This window comes from Heloderma suspectum, chromosome 4, assembly GCF_057233095.1.
Source record: "Heloderma suspectum isolate Gila_16-S chromosome 4, 16-S_ref, whole genome shotgun sequence".
NCBI lineage: Eukaryota > Metazoa > Chordata > Lepidosauria > Squamata > Helodermatidae > Heloderma > Heloderma suspectum.
Genome location: NC_139461.1, coordinates 35767349 through 35788816, shown reverse-complemented (window position 1 = coordinate 35788816; position 21468 = coordinate 35767349). Strand labels below are relative to the sequence as shown.

The following is a 21468-nucleotide window of genomic DNA, read 5'->3' as shown; positions in this document are numbered from 1 at the left end:
TCCTTCCTCCTCCTCTCCCTCCGAAACTTGAGTTCTGACGGTGGAGGAATGGGGGAGCCATTCAGGCTGGGCCATCTGCTTGTCAAGGTCTTGGGAACAAAGTCGCACCATATCTGGGCTCACTAGGGAGGGAGCCTCCCTCTGTCCTAGCTGTTGCCATTCTGATTCTGAATCTGAGCTGCCAGACATCTCCACATGCTCAGATTCATCCCTGACACTGGGAGGCTCCTTCTCTTGTCATCTTTAGACATGCTGCAAATCCCTTTTGTTACATGTTTTATTTTTAGGTGTATATTTTTATTACCTAAAAATATAAAGCACATGTGCAACCAACACAGGTATACGCAGGTACACTTTTAGTAAGCTGTGATTGGTTGCCACTACCTGCTGAGTCTACCTTTCAGGTTGACCTTAGTACATGTGAAAGGGTCATATATTTAAAGTAGGACCAGTGTTAGTTCCAGGATTTTGAGGACCTTTGGGCAAGACACCCTCAATGGGCCCCCTCCCTCAGTGAGTCTCATATTCTCACCACCATTGTCACTAGCTGCTATTGCTCCTCATCCTCTTTCTCATAATGGCTGCCACTTGCTTGCTTAACAGGCAGGGAGCCAGTGACCAAATAGGCAGCGGCATCTACTGCTCCCCCTTCTCAGCAGCACCATTGTTTGGGCCAGAGCAAGAGGCAGGTATCCAAGCAGGTTGCAATGACGAAAAGGAGGAGCAACTCCAGGGGGCTCTTGTCAGTTGGACCCTGCTGGGTTGTGGGCCCTTGACAGGTACCCAACGACGCCCACCTTTGATGCCAGCCCTGAGCAGGACAATGGTTCTCTGCAATCATTGGTTGTATTGCTCGCTAACATACCTGCTTTTCTGTACTGCCCATCTTATTTGCATCTTCTTGTTTCACTAGTTCTTCATAGGTTTCAGGGTCATCCTGCTGTTCTGTCAAGCTAACATTATCTTTAGCACCACGATCACGAACAACTTTTTTGCCATAATCTTCAACGGTTTCATCACTACCAACTTCTCCACCTCCAAATTCGTCTCCATATTCTTCTACATTCCTATTTTCCTCATCCTCATCCTCATCACTGCTGTCTTTTTCAGCCCCAGGGTTTTCTTCCTCATCCGTTTCAGAGGACATTCTGTCTTCCTCTATATCCTCTTCAGATGCCTCCGAAGAATTGCAGTCATCAAAAGTCAAATCAGAAATCAACAGCACATTCAATCCATTTTTTAATTTAATGTACCTGCAAAAATAATGGCACAAACATTTTTTATATCTCTGTTGTACACTATTTACACTTTGAACATGTATCTGTTTTTCAGTAGTAACTGTCATGGTTTCTCCAAAGAATCTTGGGAATTGTAGTCTGGTGAAGATGAGTATTTTCTATTAGAGCTACCTAGCACCTGGCACAAAACTATAGTTCCCAGGTTTCTATGAGGAGAGGGAATGGCTATGACACCAGTTTAAGTCTGTAGTATATAAATTTTCTTTGGCTACTGGACATTGTCACAATCATTCAAACGCATGAGACATAACCTAACTGCCTGTAGGTTTCCAGGTTATAATCCAGGACATGTGTGTTCCATTATGTACTGATAAAACTGGAGACCATATAGCTATGCCTACCCCCCCATTCCTTCCCAATCCTTTGTCTACCCACTTCCCCAATTAGCAGCAAACAGGGCAAACATCGAGTTCGTCTTATTACAAACTTCTTATCAGGCGTCTTATCGCCTGGGTCTCCCATATGGCTGCAAACACCTCTCTTGGCATCATTAGGCTCACTTCCCCTCCAGATTTTATTTTTATTTTTAAAGATTTTAAAATTATTTAAAATTATTATTTTTTAACTGGGAGGCTGGCATGCTGCAAAGTGAAGTGCAAAAGCACAATTATGGGTTTAAAATAGTGGTGTTATGTTTTGGAGGTCAGACCCCGCTTCTCCCTTAGCCTTGCACTTAGGTTGTTGGGCAGGTTAGTTCTGGGAAATGAGTGTTTTGTGACCTGTTATATCCACCATGGCAGCCATTTTATGAATGGATAAGCCTCAACCCCCCCATGGCAGCCATTTGGTGAGAATACCCACAACACCCTCAACATTTCAAATGGTCCTACCAACCAAAACAGGTTGGGGACCTTTGATGTAGGCTTAAGAGCATAGGATGTTAAAGTGCTGCATTCAATATGCCAACAAATTTGGAACACTCAGCAATGGCCGCAAGACTGGAAAAGGTCAGTTTACATTCCAATTCCAAAGAAGGGCAACGCCAAAGAGTGTTCAAACTATCGCACAATTGCGCTCATTTCACATGCCAGCAAGGTGATGCTCAAAATCCTACAAGCTAGGCTTCAGCAGTATGCGAACCGAGAACTACCGGAAGTACAAGCTGGGTTTCGAAGAGGCAGAGGATCAAATCGCCAACATTCGCTGCATCATGGAGAAAGCAAGGGAATTCCAGAAAAACGTCTATTTCTGCTTCATTGACTATGCTAAAGCCTTTGATTGTGTGGATCACAACAAACTCTGGCAAATTCTTCAAGAGATGGGAGTACCAGACCACCTTACCTGTCTCCTGAGAAACCTGTACGAGGGTCAAGAAGCAACAGTAAGAAGCAACAGTAAGAAGCATGGAACAACCGAGTGGTTCAAAATTGGGAAAGGAGTACGACAAGGCTGCATATTGTCACCCTGCTTATTTAACTTATATGCAGAGTACATCATGAGAAATGCCAGGTTGGATGAATCAGAGGTCGGAATTAAGATTGCCAGGAGAATTATCAACAACCTCCGATATGCAGACGATACCACCCTAATGGCAGAAAGTGAAGAGGATCTAAAGAGCCTCTTGTTGAGGGTGAAAGAGGAGAGTGCAAAAGCTGGTTTGAAACTCAACATTAAAAAAACGAAGATCATGGCATCTGGCCCCATCACTTCCTGGCATATAGAAGGGGAAGAAATGGAAGCAGTGATAGATTTTACTTTCTTGGGCTCCAAGATCACCGCAGACGGTGACTGTAGCCATGAAATTAAAAGATGCTTGCTCCTTGGGAGGAAAGCTATGGCACACCTAGACAGCATAGTAAGAAGCAGAGACATCACCTTGCCGACAAAGGTCCGTCTAATCAAAGCTATGGTTTTCCCAGTAGTAATGTATGGCTGTGAGAGCTGGACTATAAGGAAGGCTGAGCGCCAAGGAATTGATGCTTTCGAACTGTGGCGCTGAAGAAGACTCTTACGAGTCCCCTGGACTGCAAGGAGGTCAAATCAGTCAATCCTAAAGGAAATCAACCCTGACTGCTCATTGGAAGGACAGATACTGAAGCTGAAGCTCAAATATTTTGGCCACCTAATGCGAAGGGAAAACTCTCTGGAAAAGACCCTGATGCTGGGAAAGACTGAAGGCAAAAGGAGAAGGGGACGGCAGAGGATGAGATGGCTAGATAGCATCACCGATGCAATGAATATGAACCTGAGCACACTCCGGGAGAGTGCGCAGGACAGGAAGGCCTGGCGTGCTATGGTCCATGGGGTCACGAAGAGTTGGACATGACTGAACGACTGAACAACAACAACAAAAGAGCATAGGAACCCTTCTGGGTTAAGTGCCCAACTAGTGTAGTAACCTCAAAGCACCAGCTGAGTCCTGTTTATGGGTGTGAGTGTTCATGTGTCTGTGTATGCCTAGTGGTGTAGTGGAGCCAGGGCTCACAGGAGCACAGCAACTCACTTGATTATTAACAGGGACACCGACCTCATCTGCCACCCCCCTCAGAATTCCCTGCTCCCTCTGAACTTAGCTGTAATTCTCACAGTAGCTGAGGTGGGGGGGATAAATTTTCCCAGCAACAATATATTATTCCCTTTTGTAATGCAAACTATTTTGGGGTGGCTTGGTCCTGAATGGGCAATTCAGACCCGTTAGCTTTACAAGAGTCCTAAACATAAGAACCATGCCGGATCAGACTAAGGGTCCATCTAGGAATGTTGCGAGACTCCACAGGGGGGTGAGAGGGTGGAGTCCAATGGACACTCCCCTGCCTGCCCTCCTGGAGCATTCACACCTGTAATGTTGTGTAGCTGGCCAATTTAGGGCCTCCAAGTACGCAACGTTACCTACCTGGAAGAGCCCGAGCTGCTGCTGTTGCACACAATGGCAGCTCTCTAGGGAGGATGGGCAGCCCTATGGCTTCATCAGGCACTTGCCAGGCCACAACAAAGCTCACACGGTGCCACAAGCAGGGGCAGGCGGTGGCAACAGCTCAGCGAGTGCCTGACAAAGCCAGGCACAGGGGAGTCCATCCATCCCTAGGTCCATCTTGGAGTCTAGCATTCTGTTCACACAGTGGCCAACCAGCTGCCTCTGGGAAACCCATACGCAGGACATGAATGAAACAGCACCCTCATGCCCATGTTCCCCTGCAACTGCTGTACATAGTGCCTCCGCTTCTGATATTGGAGAAGGCCTGTGGGGGACCCGCTCCTAGTAGAGATGAAAACCGCTACAACTGCTTTGTTGTTATGGATCGGCACAGCTGGCTGAATTTTTGAACTCTCCATGGGGGCATGGCTATGGGGGCTGTCATGAAGAGCGCCTACACTTCCACATGTTCCATGACATCACTGCACATATCTCTCTGTGTGAGTATACATTTATCTGTGTATGCAGTATATGTGTGCGCACATTGGCTCTGGACAAGCATGTTGGGGCTGCATGCCAGCAGTGGGAATGGCCTCCCACTTTGGGCTGTGTGGTCCTGCCCTGCCCATGAAACCCCTGACATTGTCTGGAACCAATTTGGCCCAAAATGGTTTCCCACCCCTGCCCTAAAAAGGTAAAGGTGTCCCCAACCGGTCGTGTCTGACTCTAGGGTGTGGTGCTCATCTCCATTTCTAAGCCGAAGAGCCAGCGCTGTCCGAAGATGCTTCCCTGGTCATGTGGCCGGCATGACTGAACACCGAGGTGCACGGAACGCTGTCACCTTTCCCACCGAGGCGGTACCTATTTATCTGCTTGCAATTTCTTGCTTTCGAACTGCTAGGTTGGCAAGAGCTGGGACTGAAGATGGGAGCTCACTCTGTCACGAAGCACTCAGGTCTCGAACTGCTGTCCTGCCGACCTTCCGGTCTGCAGTTCAGCATCTTAACCACTAAGCCACCACGGCCCAATACCCCTGCCCTACACCCTTCCTTTACCTGTATTCTTTGTGGTCGCTGGGGGACTTCACAATGTCAGGGTCCCCTACATTTTTCTTGGGCAGGTGCTTCCTCCTGTCCTCAAAATCATCCTGGACCCTGCCCCTGGGACATCTCTGCCTCCTCTGCTGCTGTGGGTGAACAAGGGCTGGGCAGTTCTCAATCCCTGTGGTGTTTGTCTCCCCAGACATTATGAAGACTGACTCCAAAGTGATTTGCAAGGGGCTCGCCAGCTGAACCAGTCCAGATCTTCCTGTCTAGTCACTGTGATGCTGTACAGCAGCAATCTCCATCCTTTCCAGGCCAAAGCAGCCTCCCTTCCTCAGCTAGGCAATCCATCCCAGTTCCCATTGGCTGCATGGATTCTTTAGAGGTTACATCTGTTTATGACATAGACAAAGGAGCAAGCCATGATTCCATGATGGGCAGAGAGGAAAGGAGTAGCAGTAAACTCAGAAAACAGCGCGCTTCATCTATCCCTCTTGATATATATGTATTTATTTAGTTGAAACCTTTATGTCCTGCCTTTTAACTTAAATGTAGGGATGGACACATGTGTTAATTTTGGGTTTTCTCATTTTTCCTATCTTAAATTAGGGTCATCTCAGACTTTGAGAACTTCTCCAATCTTAAATTCAGTTTGTTCTGAGTGCTGAGATTTTTTTTTTTTGAGTTCACATGAAACTTCAAAAATATTTTTATGCACATTTCTCCTAACACATGCATTTTGTATGCATTTTTGCCTGATATACACATTTCTTTGCCAGCAATTTTCCTAATATAATGCATTCAACATTATTTATCTTAATATATGATTTTTTTGTAGGCATTGCTTGACTAGCCTAAATTCAGACTGGCAAAATTCAGAGAACTGCATATTTCTAAGGATGGCTGAGTTTTGGTTCATATAATGGTTCAAAAGTGTGAAAGTAGGTTTGTGGTTGTTCAGTCATTCAGTCGTGTCCAACTCTTCGTGACCTCATGGACCATAGCACGCCAGGTCTTCCTGTCCTGCACTCTCTCCTGGAGTGTGCGCTGCTCAAGTCCATATTCATTGCATTGGTGATGCTATCTAGCCATCTCATCCTCTGCTGTCCCCTTCTCCTTTTGCCTTCAGTCTTTCCCAGCATCAGGGTCTTTTCCAGTGACTTTTCTCTTTGCAATAGGTGGCTGAAATATTTGAGCTTCAGCTTCAGTATTTGTCCTTCCAATGAGCAGTCAGGGTTGATTTCCTTTAGGATTGACTGATTTGACCTCCTTGCAGTCCAGGGGACTCGTAAGAGTCTTCTCCAGCACCACAGTTTGAAAGCATCAATTCTTTGGCGCTCAGCCTTCCTTATAGTCCAGCTCTCACAGCCATATGTTACTACTGGGAAAACCATAGCTTTGATTATACGGACCTTTGTCGGCAAGGTGATGTCTCTGCTTCTTACTATGCTGTCTAGGTTTGCCATAGCTTTGGAATGTAAATTGACCTTTTCCAGTCTTGTGGCCATTGTTGAGTGTTCCAAATTTGTTGGCATATTGAGTGCAGCACTTTAACAGCATCATCTTTTAGGATCTTAAATAGCTCAGCTGGAATACTGTCATCTCTGCTAGCTTTGTTGTTAGTAATGCTTCCTAAGGCCCACTTGACTTCACTGAAATTAGGTAAGTCTGTATTAAAATGTTAACTGAATTAATTTCTCCCCCATCCCTACTTTAAAGGTCCTCAAGGCTTTTACAAATAAATTCAACTTAAAATGATAAAAATATCAGTACCATCTAAAAACAACAACAACCCAGCAGAGAATAGTACAGTGTAGCAGCCAGCAGCAAAAACAATAAAACATAGCAGCTAAAGGGAGAAAGTAAAAGAGAGAGAGAGAGAACATTAAGAGTTTGAGTGAACAGGACAGACTTTGTCCAGTATCCAAAATATAGCAACAAAGGGGCCAGGCAAACATGGCTGGAGAAAGTTCCACAATTCGAGGGCCTTCACAAAAGAGGCCCATTTTTTCTGTAGTCATGTGCTCAAACATAGAAGGTGGGAATCCATGGAGAAGGGTCTCCAAAGGTGATCTTACTCGGTAGGTAGTTCAAATGTAGGTTCACATTTTGCTGCCTGGGGAGAAGGGTAAAATGGCACCCCTCTGCACATACAGAATCAGACTTGAGTGATAGCTGAAACTTACTTCAATGCTAACAATGGGATAGTGTCCTCCGTCACACCTGGGTAGAGTAGCTTAAGGGGTGCAGGGCAGGTTGCATAGCACCCATAGCTATGTCATTCAACATATCACTGCTGCAACCCCACACACCCTGCATCTGTTGCCTGAGGTAGCTGCTTCACTTTGCCTAATGGTAGAGCCAGCTGTGATAAGAGTTGATGAAATCATAACTGGGGAGAACCATGGAACTATTCCTAATGTGTAAGTTCTGCCCCTGACGTGGTATAGTTCAGATATAGCTTTATTACTTCAGTGAGAACTTGTTCTCAGAGAGACAGGAACTGCCATACAGAAACAGACTCCAAATCTAGAGGGAAGTGATTGTGGGTTATAAATTATTTTATTTATTTTAGTATTTATAGTGCACCTTTCAGGATTCCTCTTCCATATGTGATTTTAATGTAATTCTGAGTTTGCATTTTTATATTCTGGCCTTAAACAAAGTTCTCAGGACAGCTAGCAATCAAACACAAAAGTTAAAAGCAGGAAGTAGAGCACATTTGAAATGCAAAATTTGAGATAAAAATATAAATCCATAGAACAGCAGCCTCAGATTTCATGGTAGAGGTAAGAAGAAATTAAGCTGACAATAAAAAGAGGTTAAAGGGCCAGAGAAAACAAAAAGGTCATCACTGGATGCTAGAAAGACGACCTCAAAGAACTCAGTAGGTAAACCTCTAGGGATAGTGTTCCAGACTGGGGTGCCACTACCAAAAAGTTCCTGCCTTCTGTAGCCACCCACTGCACCTCACTTAGAGGCAGGCATAGAAAGGCCACTGATGGTGATCTCAGAGCCCAAGAAGGTACAAGCTATCCTTGAGTTAACCTGGGCCAGATCTGCACCTCGGGATCATATCAATATGACACATCATGCTTGTGGATTCAAATCTGCCGTGGATCAGCCCCACTTACCTCCGCTCCGTGAGGATTCCACGTGGAACGGTTCTCAGATGCTTGCTCAGCCAGAGCCGTTCTCCTCCACGCTGATCGCCATAAAAAAAAGGCGATCGGCAGGATGTACCCATCGACTTATATGCAAAATAGGCTTATAAGCAAGATTCACGGCTCTATTTGTGTATAAATCTATGGGCACATCCTGCCAATCACCTTTTTTTGATGGTGATCGGCACGGAGGAGAACAGTTCCGGCTGGCCGGGTAAGCAGCCCTCAAGCCGGGCGGCCCCACAGAATCCTTGTGGAGTGGAGCCACTCTGGAGGACTCCAGGGGGGAGGAATGGATTGCCTCTCCCCCTGGGCGGATTCCCCACCAGAACGGATGGTGGGGAATCCATACATCCCACGCTATATCCCTCTTGCGCATTTATACCGCGTATCATACCCAATGACATCTGTTGCAGTATTTTGGGTAATACGAGATAAAAAGTGGGAAATGACACTAGAAAAGTGGTATATGGAATGTATAATGTGCTCCAGCAGTTATCAGTGCACTTCAATACTGATAAAACACACTAGTATAGTTCTAGCCCTGGTCCCAAGCCTTAAAGGGCTTTAGAAGTTTTAAAAATATATTATTAGCAAAGCCAAGGATCCTAGAAGCCATTTAGGACTCCCTGACTTCTGTATTCAGATGTTTCTGTTACTTGTAGAACAGAAACAGTGAGATCCATAAGCACTGAGGAACTATGGTAGTGATGCCACATTGTATTTAAAGTATGGACAGACAACGATGAGTGCTCTCTATGGTTTCACACTTAAAAACTGACTCTCTTCTTTTATATTCATCCATTTGGCAAAACTGATATGGAAAGAGATGGAATAGCTCCTCCTCCCCCTCCCCCTCCCCTTCCTCTTCCTCCTCTCATTGGTGGAAGTTTACTTTAAACCTCTGGTGCTCCAGAAATACATTGTTTTCTAAAATTAACCTCTGGTTTGCAAACAGAAAAAAGATATTGCAGCTGCATGATAACTAACAGCAGCTTCTCTGCTATCAGTTGGAGGAGTGAAGGAAAACAAAAGCAAGAGATCAAGGCCAGTAAGAAGCATTGGCAAAGATTCATTGGAGGTTTATAGTACCATTATCACCTCTGCTTACGTCAAGGAATAAGCAGAGCTGTGGAAGAGCCAACTGAAAAAGTAGGACTGAGGGATTTGAGGTTTACAGTGTAATTTATATTAGTAATGCATCTTCCCATAGAAAAGATAATCCAATTTAAAACCTGATTTATCTATTATGGATCACATTATATTTTGCTTTTGTTCTTAAAATTTACCATAAGAGCTTGGATTATGCAGTGCTCTGAGCCAAACTTCATTTTAATGAAAACCAAAAAAATATTAAAAATAAACTTTTTATCATTTTTGGCTTGCTACTCTGTTTGCATCCACTTATTTTTATTTCCAGTAAAATGGGTTTGAAAGCAAAAGGCTGTGATGGTCAATAACATTTAACAGATATTGTGAAGAAGAATGCTAGTAGCTGGTGCTATCAGTGCACAACACACAAAAATCTGAAGAGCTATAACAATTTAGTCGACCTGTCCAGTGTAAGGTTTGCCGCCATGTGCTAAGTACCAACTGGGAGGGGGCACTCATATGACTCCTGCTGTTGCAATATGTCACAATATATGCATCCTTTTGAGAGGAGGAGCCATAGCTCAGAGGCGAAGCCGTAGCTCAGTGGTAGAGCACATGCTTTGCACACAGAAGGTCCCAGGTTCAGTCTCCAGTACCTCTAGGTAGGTTTGGAAAACTCCTGCCTGAAACCCTGGAGAGCTGCTGCCAGTCAGTGTTGACAGGCCAGATGGACCAATGATCTGACTCAGAATAAGGTAGTCTCCTATGTCCCTATATTCACTCATGGTCACGTGCCAAAACAGAGCCAGCGTGGTGCAGTGGCTAGAGTGTTGGACTGGGAACTGGGAGATCCGGGTTCTAGTCCCCACTCGGCCATGGAAGCTCACTGGGTGACTTTGGGCCAGTCACAGACTCTCTGCCCAACCTACTTCATAGGGTTGTTGTTGCGAGGATAAAATGGAGAGGAGGAGGAGAATGTAAGCTGCCTTGGGTTCCTTGCAAGAGCAAAAAAGGCAGGATATAAATAAATAAATAAATAAATAAATGAGTGATTCACACGATCATGGGCTGACATGACTGAAAGTAATTGCTGTCATGGGTTACCAGCAGGAGTCCAAATGTGTGCCCTGTGGAATACAGGTGGCCCCCAAAGCCCAGTCTGGTAGCCCCGAGACAAGGGGGAAAGAAGGAAAAATACTCTAAGAATGGGCTCTATGGTTCCTGCTATGGAAACCTCATTCCTACAGCATCCCTGGAGCTTCCTAGGAAGTAGTGCTTGGACGCTCCTGTGTGCTTCCTAGGAACCATAGAGCCTGTTCCTAGAGTGTTTCCCCTCTTTCCCCCATTTTTTTGTGTGAAAATGTTCCCGATAACAGGGTGTGGGATGTCAGGATCCTTCAGGAAGAGAATGGATTAGAAGAGGGTCCAGGACTTGGAGCCAGGATTCCTGGATGACCAGGTGGTTTGAGTGAGGTTTCTGGGAGGACTGTTGGTTTTATCTAATCAAAGCAGGTGCCAGGCCTCTGAAATCCTCTTGGGTAGCAGTTGGATTTGAGTGAATGAATGAGTGGTGTGTGTGTCTGTGAGTTGTAGGTTTTATGTGAGTTTTATGTGAGCAGCAAACACCCAGTGGAGCCCTTGGGGCCAAAAAGGTTGTGCACCCCTGGGTTAACAGGGCCATGCGGACAGACATCTAAGCTGCAATCTTACATCTGGCTACATATGCTAAAAACAACAGCAGTTAAATTAGGGCCTAACCGTACATAACTTAGCTCTGTGTATGAACAGTGCTCCATTATTCACTTCAATGTTGAAAGCTCTTTGCGTCCATCCATCCGTGCCTTACGACACATCTCTGTGCACTGGAGCTGCTGGATTGGCAATTTGCACGTACTTTATGGAATGTGTTCCTACACGGTCCCCCAAAACCAGACCTCATATGAAAACATTAAATAAAACTCTGCTTCATCGAGGACAGCCATTTTGATAATTATTAGTTATCAAACCTCTGCGTAAATACCTCTAGTGAATAGGGATGGGGGGGGGAATTGTACAGTTCACACTTTAATGCATTTTAATGTAAACTTACCTAATTTAACAAGGGACGTGCATTGGATTCTGCCGGATCCAAGTTGAATCAGGCCCTTTGGACTATTTCTGGTTTTTCCTAAGGTGAAGCGGGCTTCCCTCAGAAGTGTCCAGAACTGTGTCTGGACCCTGCATGAGGCTTCATTATAATTTGGGTTCGGAAAGGCAGACAGTGTTTCTCAAAAGATAGCATCTTTTGCTTTCTTTCTCTAAACACTGATGAGGGAGGGGCGGGTGAGTGGGAGGGAGGGAATGGGGTTGAGTGACTGACAGGTCTATCTTCTAATCATAGGGTACTTTTGTTTACCAGGAAGCTTCTATCTGGATTCTTAATATGGACTATCAAGGACAGGTATCATTTAGATAAAGGAACATAAGAACCATCATGCTGGATCAGACCAAAGGCCTTACTTATCCTGCATCCTGTTTCCTACAGTGGCCAACCAGAAGGCTATGGGAAGCTTATGACAAGTAATGATCACATTGTAATAATGAATGGCAGGAGAAATATTATCACTGAGGTAATAAAACAATTACTTTTTGCTTCTAAAGTCTTGTTGGTATAGACTTCCTATCTGAACTGAACATCCGTCTGAACATTTCGTAAATGGCGCACTTCCATTCCTTAGTGCAGAGCTTTCCAAACTGTGTGTCGTGACACATTAGTGTGTCGCCGGCAGTGTGTAGGTGTTTCGCGCGAAAATTGTGCGGAAGGGCACCTCGGAGTTCCCTTACTCACATTCGCTTCGCTTGGTCCCTCCCCCGGAACTTCCTAAAGCAGCTAATGTTAAAGCAGCTTAGCTGCTAAGGCTTAGGTGCTTTAACATTAGCTGCTTTAGGATCACGTCACGTGGCGTCTTGATGCAGGATGCACGTGATTGGCGGTGTTGGAGCGGTACAGCGAGGAGTGTGGTAATGCTGGCTGCACGAGGAGTGTGGAGAATTAGAAGTTAGCAGAGCAATTAGTCGAGCAATTTGCAATCAGCTCAGGCGAGAGGCTTCCCCACGTCCTCAGTGTGGCTGCAGGGCGGCGGGGGAGAACAATGGCCTGCTGCACGCCCCCAGAGCAGGGAGGGTTGTGCCGGGCAGGCGAGGAGCTTCGAGCCTGCGCTCCCCAGAAAGGTAGAGGCGCAGGGCGAACAGAGGGGAAGGGAGGCACTGCCCTGGGAGCAGAGCTTGGCCGACACCGGCACGGAGAAGTGGCAGCGGCCACCAGTCCTGCATGGTTTTGGGTGTGCCCTTCGCGGACTTCTGCACCGCGCTGCTGCATGGCCAGGCCAAAGTACCACACAGGACGGGCCGTCCGCCATCTTGGCCAGTCGGAACGGAGCTCAGTTGATTTCTGCCATTTATTTTTATTTTTACTCTGCTGTAATTGTGGATTAACCACCCACTGGCAGTGTACCACCGGAGAGTGCTGGAACTGGACTCTGGACATAGGCATTGCAAATATTTACAGCAGCATAGCCTTGTAGTGAGACATATATATTTACATCATTTTTGTTGGACTTTTGCTTCTCTACTTCATGTGTTTTTGCAGCTGAGCTCCTACCTGGACCTATGTGCCCTAATATGTATTGTAAATACTTTAGTTAATTTTGTTTATTTTTCACATTTTCTCCTGGTCCTGATTCCTATCTATCTCACTTTATCACTGTGGGAGTGGAGCACAGGTGCTGTTATTTTCATAAGAAAAAACAGAGAAAGATAAGCACTAAAAACATGAAAGTATGGTACCAAATAAATTAAAGTGTCATTTTACCTCAAAACACTGTCATTTGTCAGAAAAACCAGTAGGATACTTTATTGAGCTTTCAAAATCTATAAAGAAGCAGTCTGCATCATTCACAAAGAGAATGAAGACATCAGAGAAAGCTCAAAAGGCAAGTTACTTGGTTGCTCAAATAATTGCCCAAAACAAGGACCCACACGCTATTGCTGAAACCACCATAAAGGAACCTTGCTCTGCTATTGTTCAAACAATGTTTGGGCCTGAATTTGAGATAGAAGTTAATAAAATCCCTTTGGCAGATAACACAATCGGAAGACGTATTCAATACATGTTTGATGACATTAAGCAGCAAATGAAGAATATTTTTCAAGACGATAATATGATCTTTACATTGCAATTAGATGAAGCAACAGATGTCAGGGGGTTAGCACAATTATTGTTTTTTATACGCTTCATTCATACTGACAGAATTATTGAGCAATTCTTGTGTTGTCTAGAACTTCCAATGAGAACTAGAAGTGAAGATATATTTAAAACTTTTGATTTCTTCATGAAGGAAAATAATTTGCAATGGTTAAATTGTGTAGGAATATGCACAGATGGCGCACCCTCAATGGTTGGTTCAACAAAAGGTTTTATAGCTTTAGCAAAGAAAGAGAATGTAAATATTATAATTACTCATTGCTTTTTACATCGTGAAGCACTAATCGCGCAAACCATTAGAAATGAATTAAGAAAAGTTTTGGACAAAGTGGTTCAAATGGTCAATTACATTAAAAGTTGTTGTTGTTGTTCAGTCGTTCAGTCGTGTCCGACTCTTCGTGACCCCATGGACCATAGCACGCCAGGCCTTCCTATCCTGCGCTCTCTCCCGGAGCATGCTCAAGTTCATATTCATTGCATCCGTGATGCTCTCTAGCCATCTCATCCTCTGCCGTCCCCTTCTCCTTTTGCCTTCAATCTTTCCCAGCATCAGGGTCTTTTCCAGGGAGTTTTCTCTTCGCATTAGGTGGCCAAAATACTGGAGCTTCAGCTTCATTATCTGTCCTTCCAATGAGCACTCAGGGTTGATTTCCTTTCAGATGGACTGATTTGACCTCCTTGCAGTCCAGGGGACTCGTAAGAGTCTTCTCCAGCACCACAGTTCGAAAGCATCAATTCTTCGGCGCTCAGCCTTCCTTATAGTCCAGCTCTCACAGCCATACATTACTACTGGGAAAACCATAGCTTTGATTAGACGGACCTTTGTCGGCAAGGTGATGTCTCTGCTTCTTACTATGCTGTCTAGGTTTGCCATAGCTTTCCTCCCAAGGAGCAAGCGTCTTTTAATTTCATGGCTACAGTCACCGTCTGCGGTGATCTTGGAGCCCAAGAAAGTAAAATCTGTCACTGCTTCCATTTCTTCCCCTTCTATATGCCAGGAAGTGATAGGGCCAGATGCCATGATCTTCGTTTTTTTAATGTTGAGTTTCAAACCAGCTTTTGCACTCTCCTCTTTCACCCTCAACAATAGGCTTTTGAGATCCTCTTCGCTTTCTGCCATTAGGGTGGTATCGTCTGCATATCGGAAGTTGTTGATAATTCTCCCGGCAATCTTAATTCCGACCTCTGATTCATCCAACCCGGCATTTCTCATGATGTACTCTGCATATAAGTTAAATAAGCAGGGTGACAATATGCAGCCTTGTCGTACTCCTTTCCCAATCTTGAACCAATCGGTTGTTCCATCTCTGGTTCTTACTGTTGCTTCTTGACCCTCGTACAGGTTTCTCAGGAGACAGGTAAGGTGATCTGGTACTCCCATCACTTTAAGAATTTGCCACAGTTTGTTGTGATCCACACAATCAAAGGCTTTAGCGTAGTCAATGAAGCAGAAATAGACGTTTTTCTGGAATTCTCTTGCTTTCTCCATGATGCAGCGAATGTTGGCGATTTGATCTCTAGTTCCTCTGCCTCTTCGAAACCCAGCTTGTACTTCTGGTAGTTCTCGGTTCGCATACTGCTGAAGCCTAGCTTGTAGGATTTTGAGCATCACCTTGCTGGCATGTGAAATGAGCGCAATTGTGCGGTAGTTTGAACACTCTTTGGCGTTGCCCTTCTTTGGAATTGGAATGTAAACTGACCTTTTCCAGTCTTGTGGCCACTGTTGAGTGTTCCAGATTTGTTGGCATATTGAATGCAGCACTTTAACAGCATCATCTTTTAGGATTTTAAATAGCTCGGCTGGAATACTGTCATCTCCGCTAGCTTTGTTGTTACTAATGCTTCCTAAGGCCCACTTGACTTCACTCTAGAGGATGTCCGGCTCAAGTTCAGTGACCACACTATCATGGCTATCAGGGACATTCAGATCTTTCCTGTATAGTTCTTCTGTGTATTCTTGCCACCTCTTCTTAATCTCATCTGCTTCTGTTAGGTCCCTGCCTTCTTTGTCCTTTATCATGCCCATCTTTGCACAAAACGTTCCCTTGAGATCTCCAATTTTCTTGAAGAGATCTCTAGTCTTTCCCATTCTGTTGTTTTCCTCGATTTCTTTGCATTGTTCATTTAAGAAGGCCTTCTTGTCTGTCCTTCTTCAATCAAGATTATTTGCTCATATTTGTGAAGACATGGGGGAAAGGTTTAAAAAGCTTCTACTACACACAGAAGTTCGTTAGCTCTCAAGAGGTCGAGTGCTTAGGGATGTCAGAGAATTTCGCCACGAATCTCAGGGAGGCCGAATGCCAGCGCATTTGGCCCCCTGAAATCGGTGGTGAAACGGTCTGCCCCCCTGCCCCCCCGGGACGGGACTTACCTTGTGCGAATGTCCCTGGCGGCGGCGGCTCTGGTGGTGGTTCGGTGGCGGTTTGGCAATGGTGGCTGCGGCGGCCGGTCTTCTGACCGGCTGCTGCCGCCGCCATTTCCAGTAAAAAAAAAAAACACCAAAAAAAGTGATAGGCTACGTAAACATTTACGTAGCCTATCACGGCTAGATTTTTAAAAAATACCGTGATAGGCTACATAAATGTTTACGTAGCCTATCACGGCTGAGTAAAAAAAAAACCCATGCGTACGCAAATGGCGGCTATTTGCGTTCCCCTTATTTTCGCCGTAGTCTACGTAAATGTTTACGTAGACTAGATGTGCCAAAATAAGGAACGCAAATGGCGGCGTGCGGTTGTTGTTGTTTTTTTTTTACTCAGCCGTGATAGGCTACATAAACATTTACGTAGCCTATCACGGCTGATTGCAGGGACGCAAACGGCAGCGGCTACGGTCACCACCATTTGCGTTCCCAGACAGCCAGGATTCATGGCGGGAGGGATGGGGCGCCTCCCCCCTGGCCAGAATTTCGGGGGGGAGGGACGGGGCGCCTCCACCCCCGGCCAGAATTTCGGGGGGAGGGACGGAGTGCCTCCCCCCCACCATGAATCAAATTTCGGGCAAGGTAAGGGACTTTCGTACATCCCTACGAGTGCTTTGTCGTGTGTATGAATTGAGGGAAATGATGCTTAAACTTTTTGAGGAAAATCAGCAAAATTAATTCTGCGATCTAATTCAAAGCAAACTTTGGTGCACAAAATTGGCATATCTTGCTGACATATTTGAACATTTGAATAAAATAAACACCAGTATGCAAGGAAAAGGAGAAAATATATTAACAGTGGTAGATAAAATTTGTGCTATGAGAGACTAAATAGCAATTTGGAAAAGGAAAGTGAAAGAAGGAAATTTTGAAATGTTTTCCAAAACTGCTGAGTGCCAGCTAAAATGTGATATCAGCTTGCTAATTGTTGACCATTTAACATTGCTTGCAGAGAAAGTTCATCATTACTTCCCAAATGTTGAAATCCAAGACTATGATTGGATCAGAAATCCATTTCTTTCAACTACAATGAGGAATTTTTCATTTATTGAAGAAGAAGAATTAGCTGACATAAAAAAATGATCGAAATCTGTTAATGATGCATGAACAGGGTGACTTAGACAGCTTTTGGATTCACATTTCAAAAATGCATCCAAACATAGCTAAAAAAGCGTTAAAAATTCTTTTGCAGTTTTGTACTACATACATTTGTGAAGTATCCTTTTCAACGATGGCAAACTTAAAGGCACTAAAATGTGGAAGCTTAAAAATGCTTGATGACGAAATGCGAGTGTCTTTATCTAATATTCCACCAAATATTGAAAAGCTGTGTTCATCCCATCAACCTCATACATCCCATTAAAATGGTAAGTAGTTATTGGTGTTATTCAACTTTTTTAAATTCTTGCACATATCTACATACTGTTACTCATAAATGACAACAATGTATATTATTATCTTACAAATCATATATTTTTAAAAATATAAATGAAAAGTTTTCATGAGATATGTTGTATCCCCATACATTTCGTTATTACAATTTATGTATGTGTCCGTATCTCTTATAATGGGTTAGTTTTACCTTCGGTTTGCTAAAACTGAGTTACCGTGTCACGAAATGATGCATGTCTAAAAAGTGTGTCACCAACATGAAAAGTTTGGAAAGCTCTGCCTTAGTGGTTGACTTTCAACCTTCTCCGTTACCTTCTGTGCTATTAATTAAAGCTACAGCTATTGAATTTGAATCTTGGCTAGTCTGTAAGAGCCAGCACTGCTGGCATCCTGTCAACACCAGCCTTCAGAGTGAAATTCTTTTGACAGGGTTGCCCCTTAGATCTGGTGTTCTTTCATGTGGAGGATGGTAAATTTTTCTTTCGTGCTTGTGTTTGAAAGCATGGATCTATTTTAATCATAATGGCTTTTACTCATTGAGTTACTACTTTCTTCGTGAAGCATCTTGGGGGGCACTTGAGAGGTGGCTATGGAGAGCAAGAGAAAGGTCCTACAAATCAAAGGGAATTGCGACTTCCAAAAAAGTCAATACTTCCATTGTTATTCTACATCACAGACGTAGGCTGCAGTCCATAAACCAGTTAACTCTCCGTATTTTGATATGAAATGATTGCCTTGTGGCTTTCAATGAAAACCAACTGTGATAGATCCAACTATTCCTTTGACAGTGTTTCTCATGTGTCTTATTAGAATTCTAATAGTCTGCATGTATCCTTGGGCTATTGTTCTTGGAAAGACCATTTATAGATGCTGAAAAACAACAACAATGGTATTCTAGCTTAAAATATTTGTAGGTCAGGTTGCAAGAAATGTAATCAGACAGTTAAGACACACTTAGTAGATAAGATATGCTCTTATCAGACTGATTTCCTTAAAGATAAAGCAAAGCTAGTAGCAAAAATGCTTTGAAGTTTCCTGAGGCTCTGTTTGTGTGAAATTCACAGCTTGTGAATTTCAGAAGAGTCCACATATGCCACATACTTGTGGCATGCCTTGAGTGCCTTTTTCTTGGTAGAAAGGTAGGGTCCAAATTGAATAAACAAGAAAGGTAGGGTCCAAATTGAATAAACAAGCAAACACCAGGCTCTGAAACTGTAACTATATACTGCACCCTTAACTATCTCTTTGTGCTTATATGAAATAATTTACAATAGCATGTATTCACTTCTTTCCAGTTCTGTAGACTGAAAACAGTTCAGTTCAGACTTTGGCTTTTTTTTTTTTTTTTTTTAACAATAATAGAAGATTATCCCTGCCAAAGACTGAGAGATGCGGGGAGACACAAGTGCCACTTGGAAATGCAAAAATAGTAGAAAATATGTACAATGGTGACAATTGGGATATGTAAGGTTTATAACATGAGCAGCTTAAACAAATACTACTAAGGCATGCATTTTTCTGGTCCAAACAAATCTTGGGCGCCTGCATAGGAGCTTTTATCCTGCTATTGAGATTGCTCACTCACAGATGTTTGCAGGTCCTTTTCATGACATCGTTAACCTCCAGAGCACATCCAGAGGTATTTCCTGGTTATTCCATCTCAAAAAGATCCAGAAATAGTGAACTATCTATTTAAGTTGGATTGTTATGCTATTAAAACAGCCACTGTTGTTGTTGTTGTTGTTCAGTCGTTAAGTCGTGTCCGACTCTTCATGACCCCATAGACCATAGCATGCCAGGCCTTCCTGTCCTCCGCTTTCTCCCGGAGCGTGCTCAAGTTCATATTCATTGCATCGGTGATGCTATCTAGCCATCTCATCCTCTGCCGTCCCCTTCTCCTTTTGCCTTCAGTCTTTCCCAGCATCAGGGTCTTTTTCCAGGGTCTTTTCTCTTTGCATTAGGTGGCCAAAATATTTGAGCTTCAGCTTCAGTATCTGTTCTTCCAATGAGCAGTCAGGGTTGATTTCCTTTCGGATGGACTGATTTGACCTCCTTGCAGTCCAGGGCACTCGTAAGAGTCTTCTCCAGCACCACAGTTTGAAGGAATCAATTCTTTGGCGCTCAGCCTTCCTTATAGTCCAGCTCTCACAGCCATACATTACTACTGGGAAAACCATAGCTTTGATTATACGGACCATTGTCAACAAGGTGATGTCTCTGCTTCTTACTATGCTGTCTAGGTTTGCCATAGCTTTCCTCCCAAGGAGCAAGCGTCTTTTACTTTCATGGCTACAGTCACCGTCTGCGGTGATCTTGGAGCCCAAGAAAATAAAATCTGTCACTGCTTCCATTTCTTCCCCTTCTATATGCCAGGAAGTGATGGGGCCAGATGCCATGATCTTCGATTTTTTAATGTTGAGTTTCAAACCAGCTTTTTGCACTCTCCTCTTTCACCCCCAACAAGAGGCTCTTTAGATCCTCTTCACTTTCTGCCATTAGGGTGGTGTTGTCTGCGTATCTGAGGTTGTTGATAATTCTCCCGGCAATCTTAATTCCGACCTCTGATTCATACAACCTGGTGTTTCTCATGATATACTCTGCATATAAGTTAAGTAAGCAGGGCGACAATATGCAGCCTTGTCGTACTCCTTTCCCAATTTGGAACCAATCAGTTGTTCCATGTCTGGTTCTTACTGTTGCTTCTTGACCCTCGTACAGGTTTCTCAGGAGACAGGTAAGGTGGTCTGGTACCCCCATCTCTTGAAGAATTTGCCACAGTTTGTTGTGATCCACACAATCAAAGGCTTTAGCATAGTCAATGAAGCAGAAATAGACGTTTTTCTGGAATTTTCTTGCTTTCTCCATGATGCAGCGAATGTTGGCGATTTGATCTCTAGTTCCTCTGCCTCTTCGAAACCCAGCTTGTACTTCCAGTAGTTCTTGGTTCACATACTGCTGAAGCCTAGCTTGTAGGATTTTGAGCATCACCTTGCTGGCATATGAAATGAGCGCAATTGTACGGTAGTTTGAACACTCTTTAGCATTGCCCTTCTTTGGAACTGGAATGTAAACTGACCTTTACATGTTGAGTGTTCCACATTTGTTGGCATACTGAGTGCAGCACTTTAACAGCATCATCTTTTAGGATCTTAAATATCTCAGCTGGAGTACTGTCATCTCCACTAGCTTTGTTGTTAGTCATGCTTCCTAAGGCCCACTTGACTTCACTCTCTAGGATATCCGGCTCACGTTCAGTGACCGCACTACCATGGCTATCAGGGACATTAAGACCTTTCCTGTATAGTTCTTCTGTGTATTCTTGCCACCTCTTCTTAATCTCATCTGCTTCTGTTAGTTCCCTGCCTTCTTTGTCCTTTATCATGCCCATCTTTGCACAAAACGTTCCCTTGAGATCTCCGATTTTCTTGAAAAGATCTCTAGTCTTTCCCATTCTATTGTTTTCCTCGATTTTTTTGCATTGTTCATTTAAGAAGGCCTTCTTGTCTCTCCTTGCTTTTCTCTGGAACTCTGCATTCAGTTGGATATATCTTCCCCTTTCTCCCTTGCTTTTCACTTCCCTTCTTTCCTCAGCTACTTGTAAAGCCTCCTCAGACAGCCACTTGGCTTTCTTGCATTTCTTTTTCTTTGGGATGGATTGAGTTGCTGCCTCCTGAACAATGTTACAGACCTCCGTCCATAGTTCCTCAGGCACTCTGTCTATCAGGTCGAATCCCTGAAATCTATTCCTCACCTCCACTGTATATTCATATGGGATATGATTTAGGTCATACCTGAATGGTTTAGTGCTTTTCCCTATGTTCTTCAATTTAAACCGAAATTTTGCAAGAAGCAGCTCATGATCTGAGCCACAGTCAGCTCCAGGTCTTGTTTTGACTGACTGTATAGAGCTTCTCCATCGTTGACTGCAAAGGACATAATCAATCTGATTTCGATATTGAC

The 21468-nt window shown here is 44.0% G+C and overlaps 1 protein-coding gene across 1 annotated transcript in view; it reads right to left on the bottom strand.

Moving 5' to 3' along the window:
• The window catches only part of LOC146346697 (nardilysin-like), a 60039-nt gene extending 58792 nt beyond the window's left edge, over window positions 1-1247 (bottom strand). Inside the window, exon 1 of the mRNA XM_084847995.1 lies at window positions 866-1247. Coding sequence (XP_084704121.1) covers window positions 866-1147 — 282 coding nt within the window. The 5' untranslated portion in view covers window positions 1148-1247. The remainder of the gene's footprint in view (window positions 1-865) is intronic.
• Between the last annotated feature and the right edge of the window lie 20221 nt (window positions 1248-21468).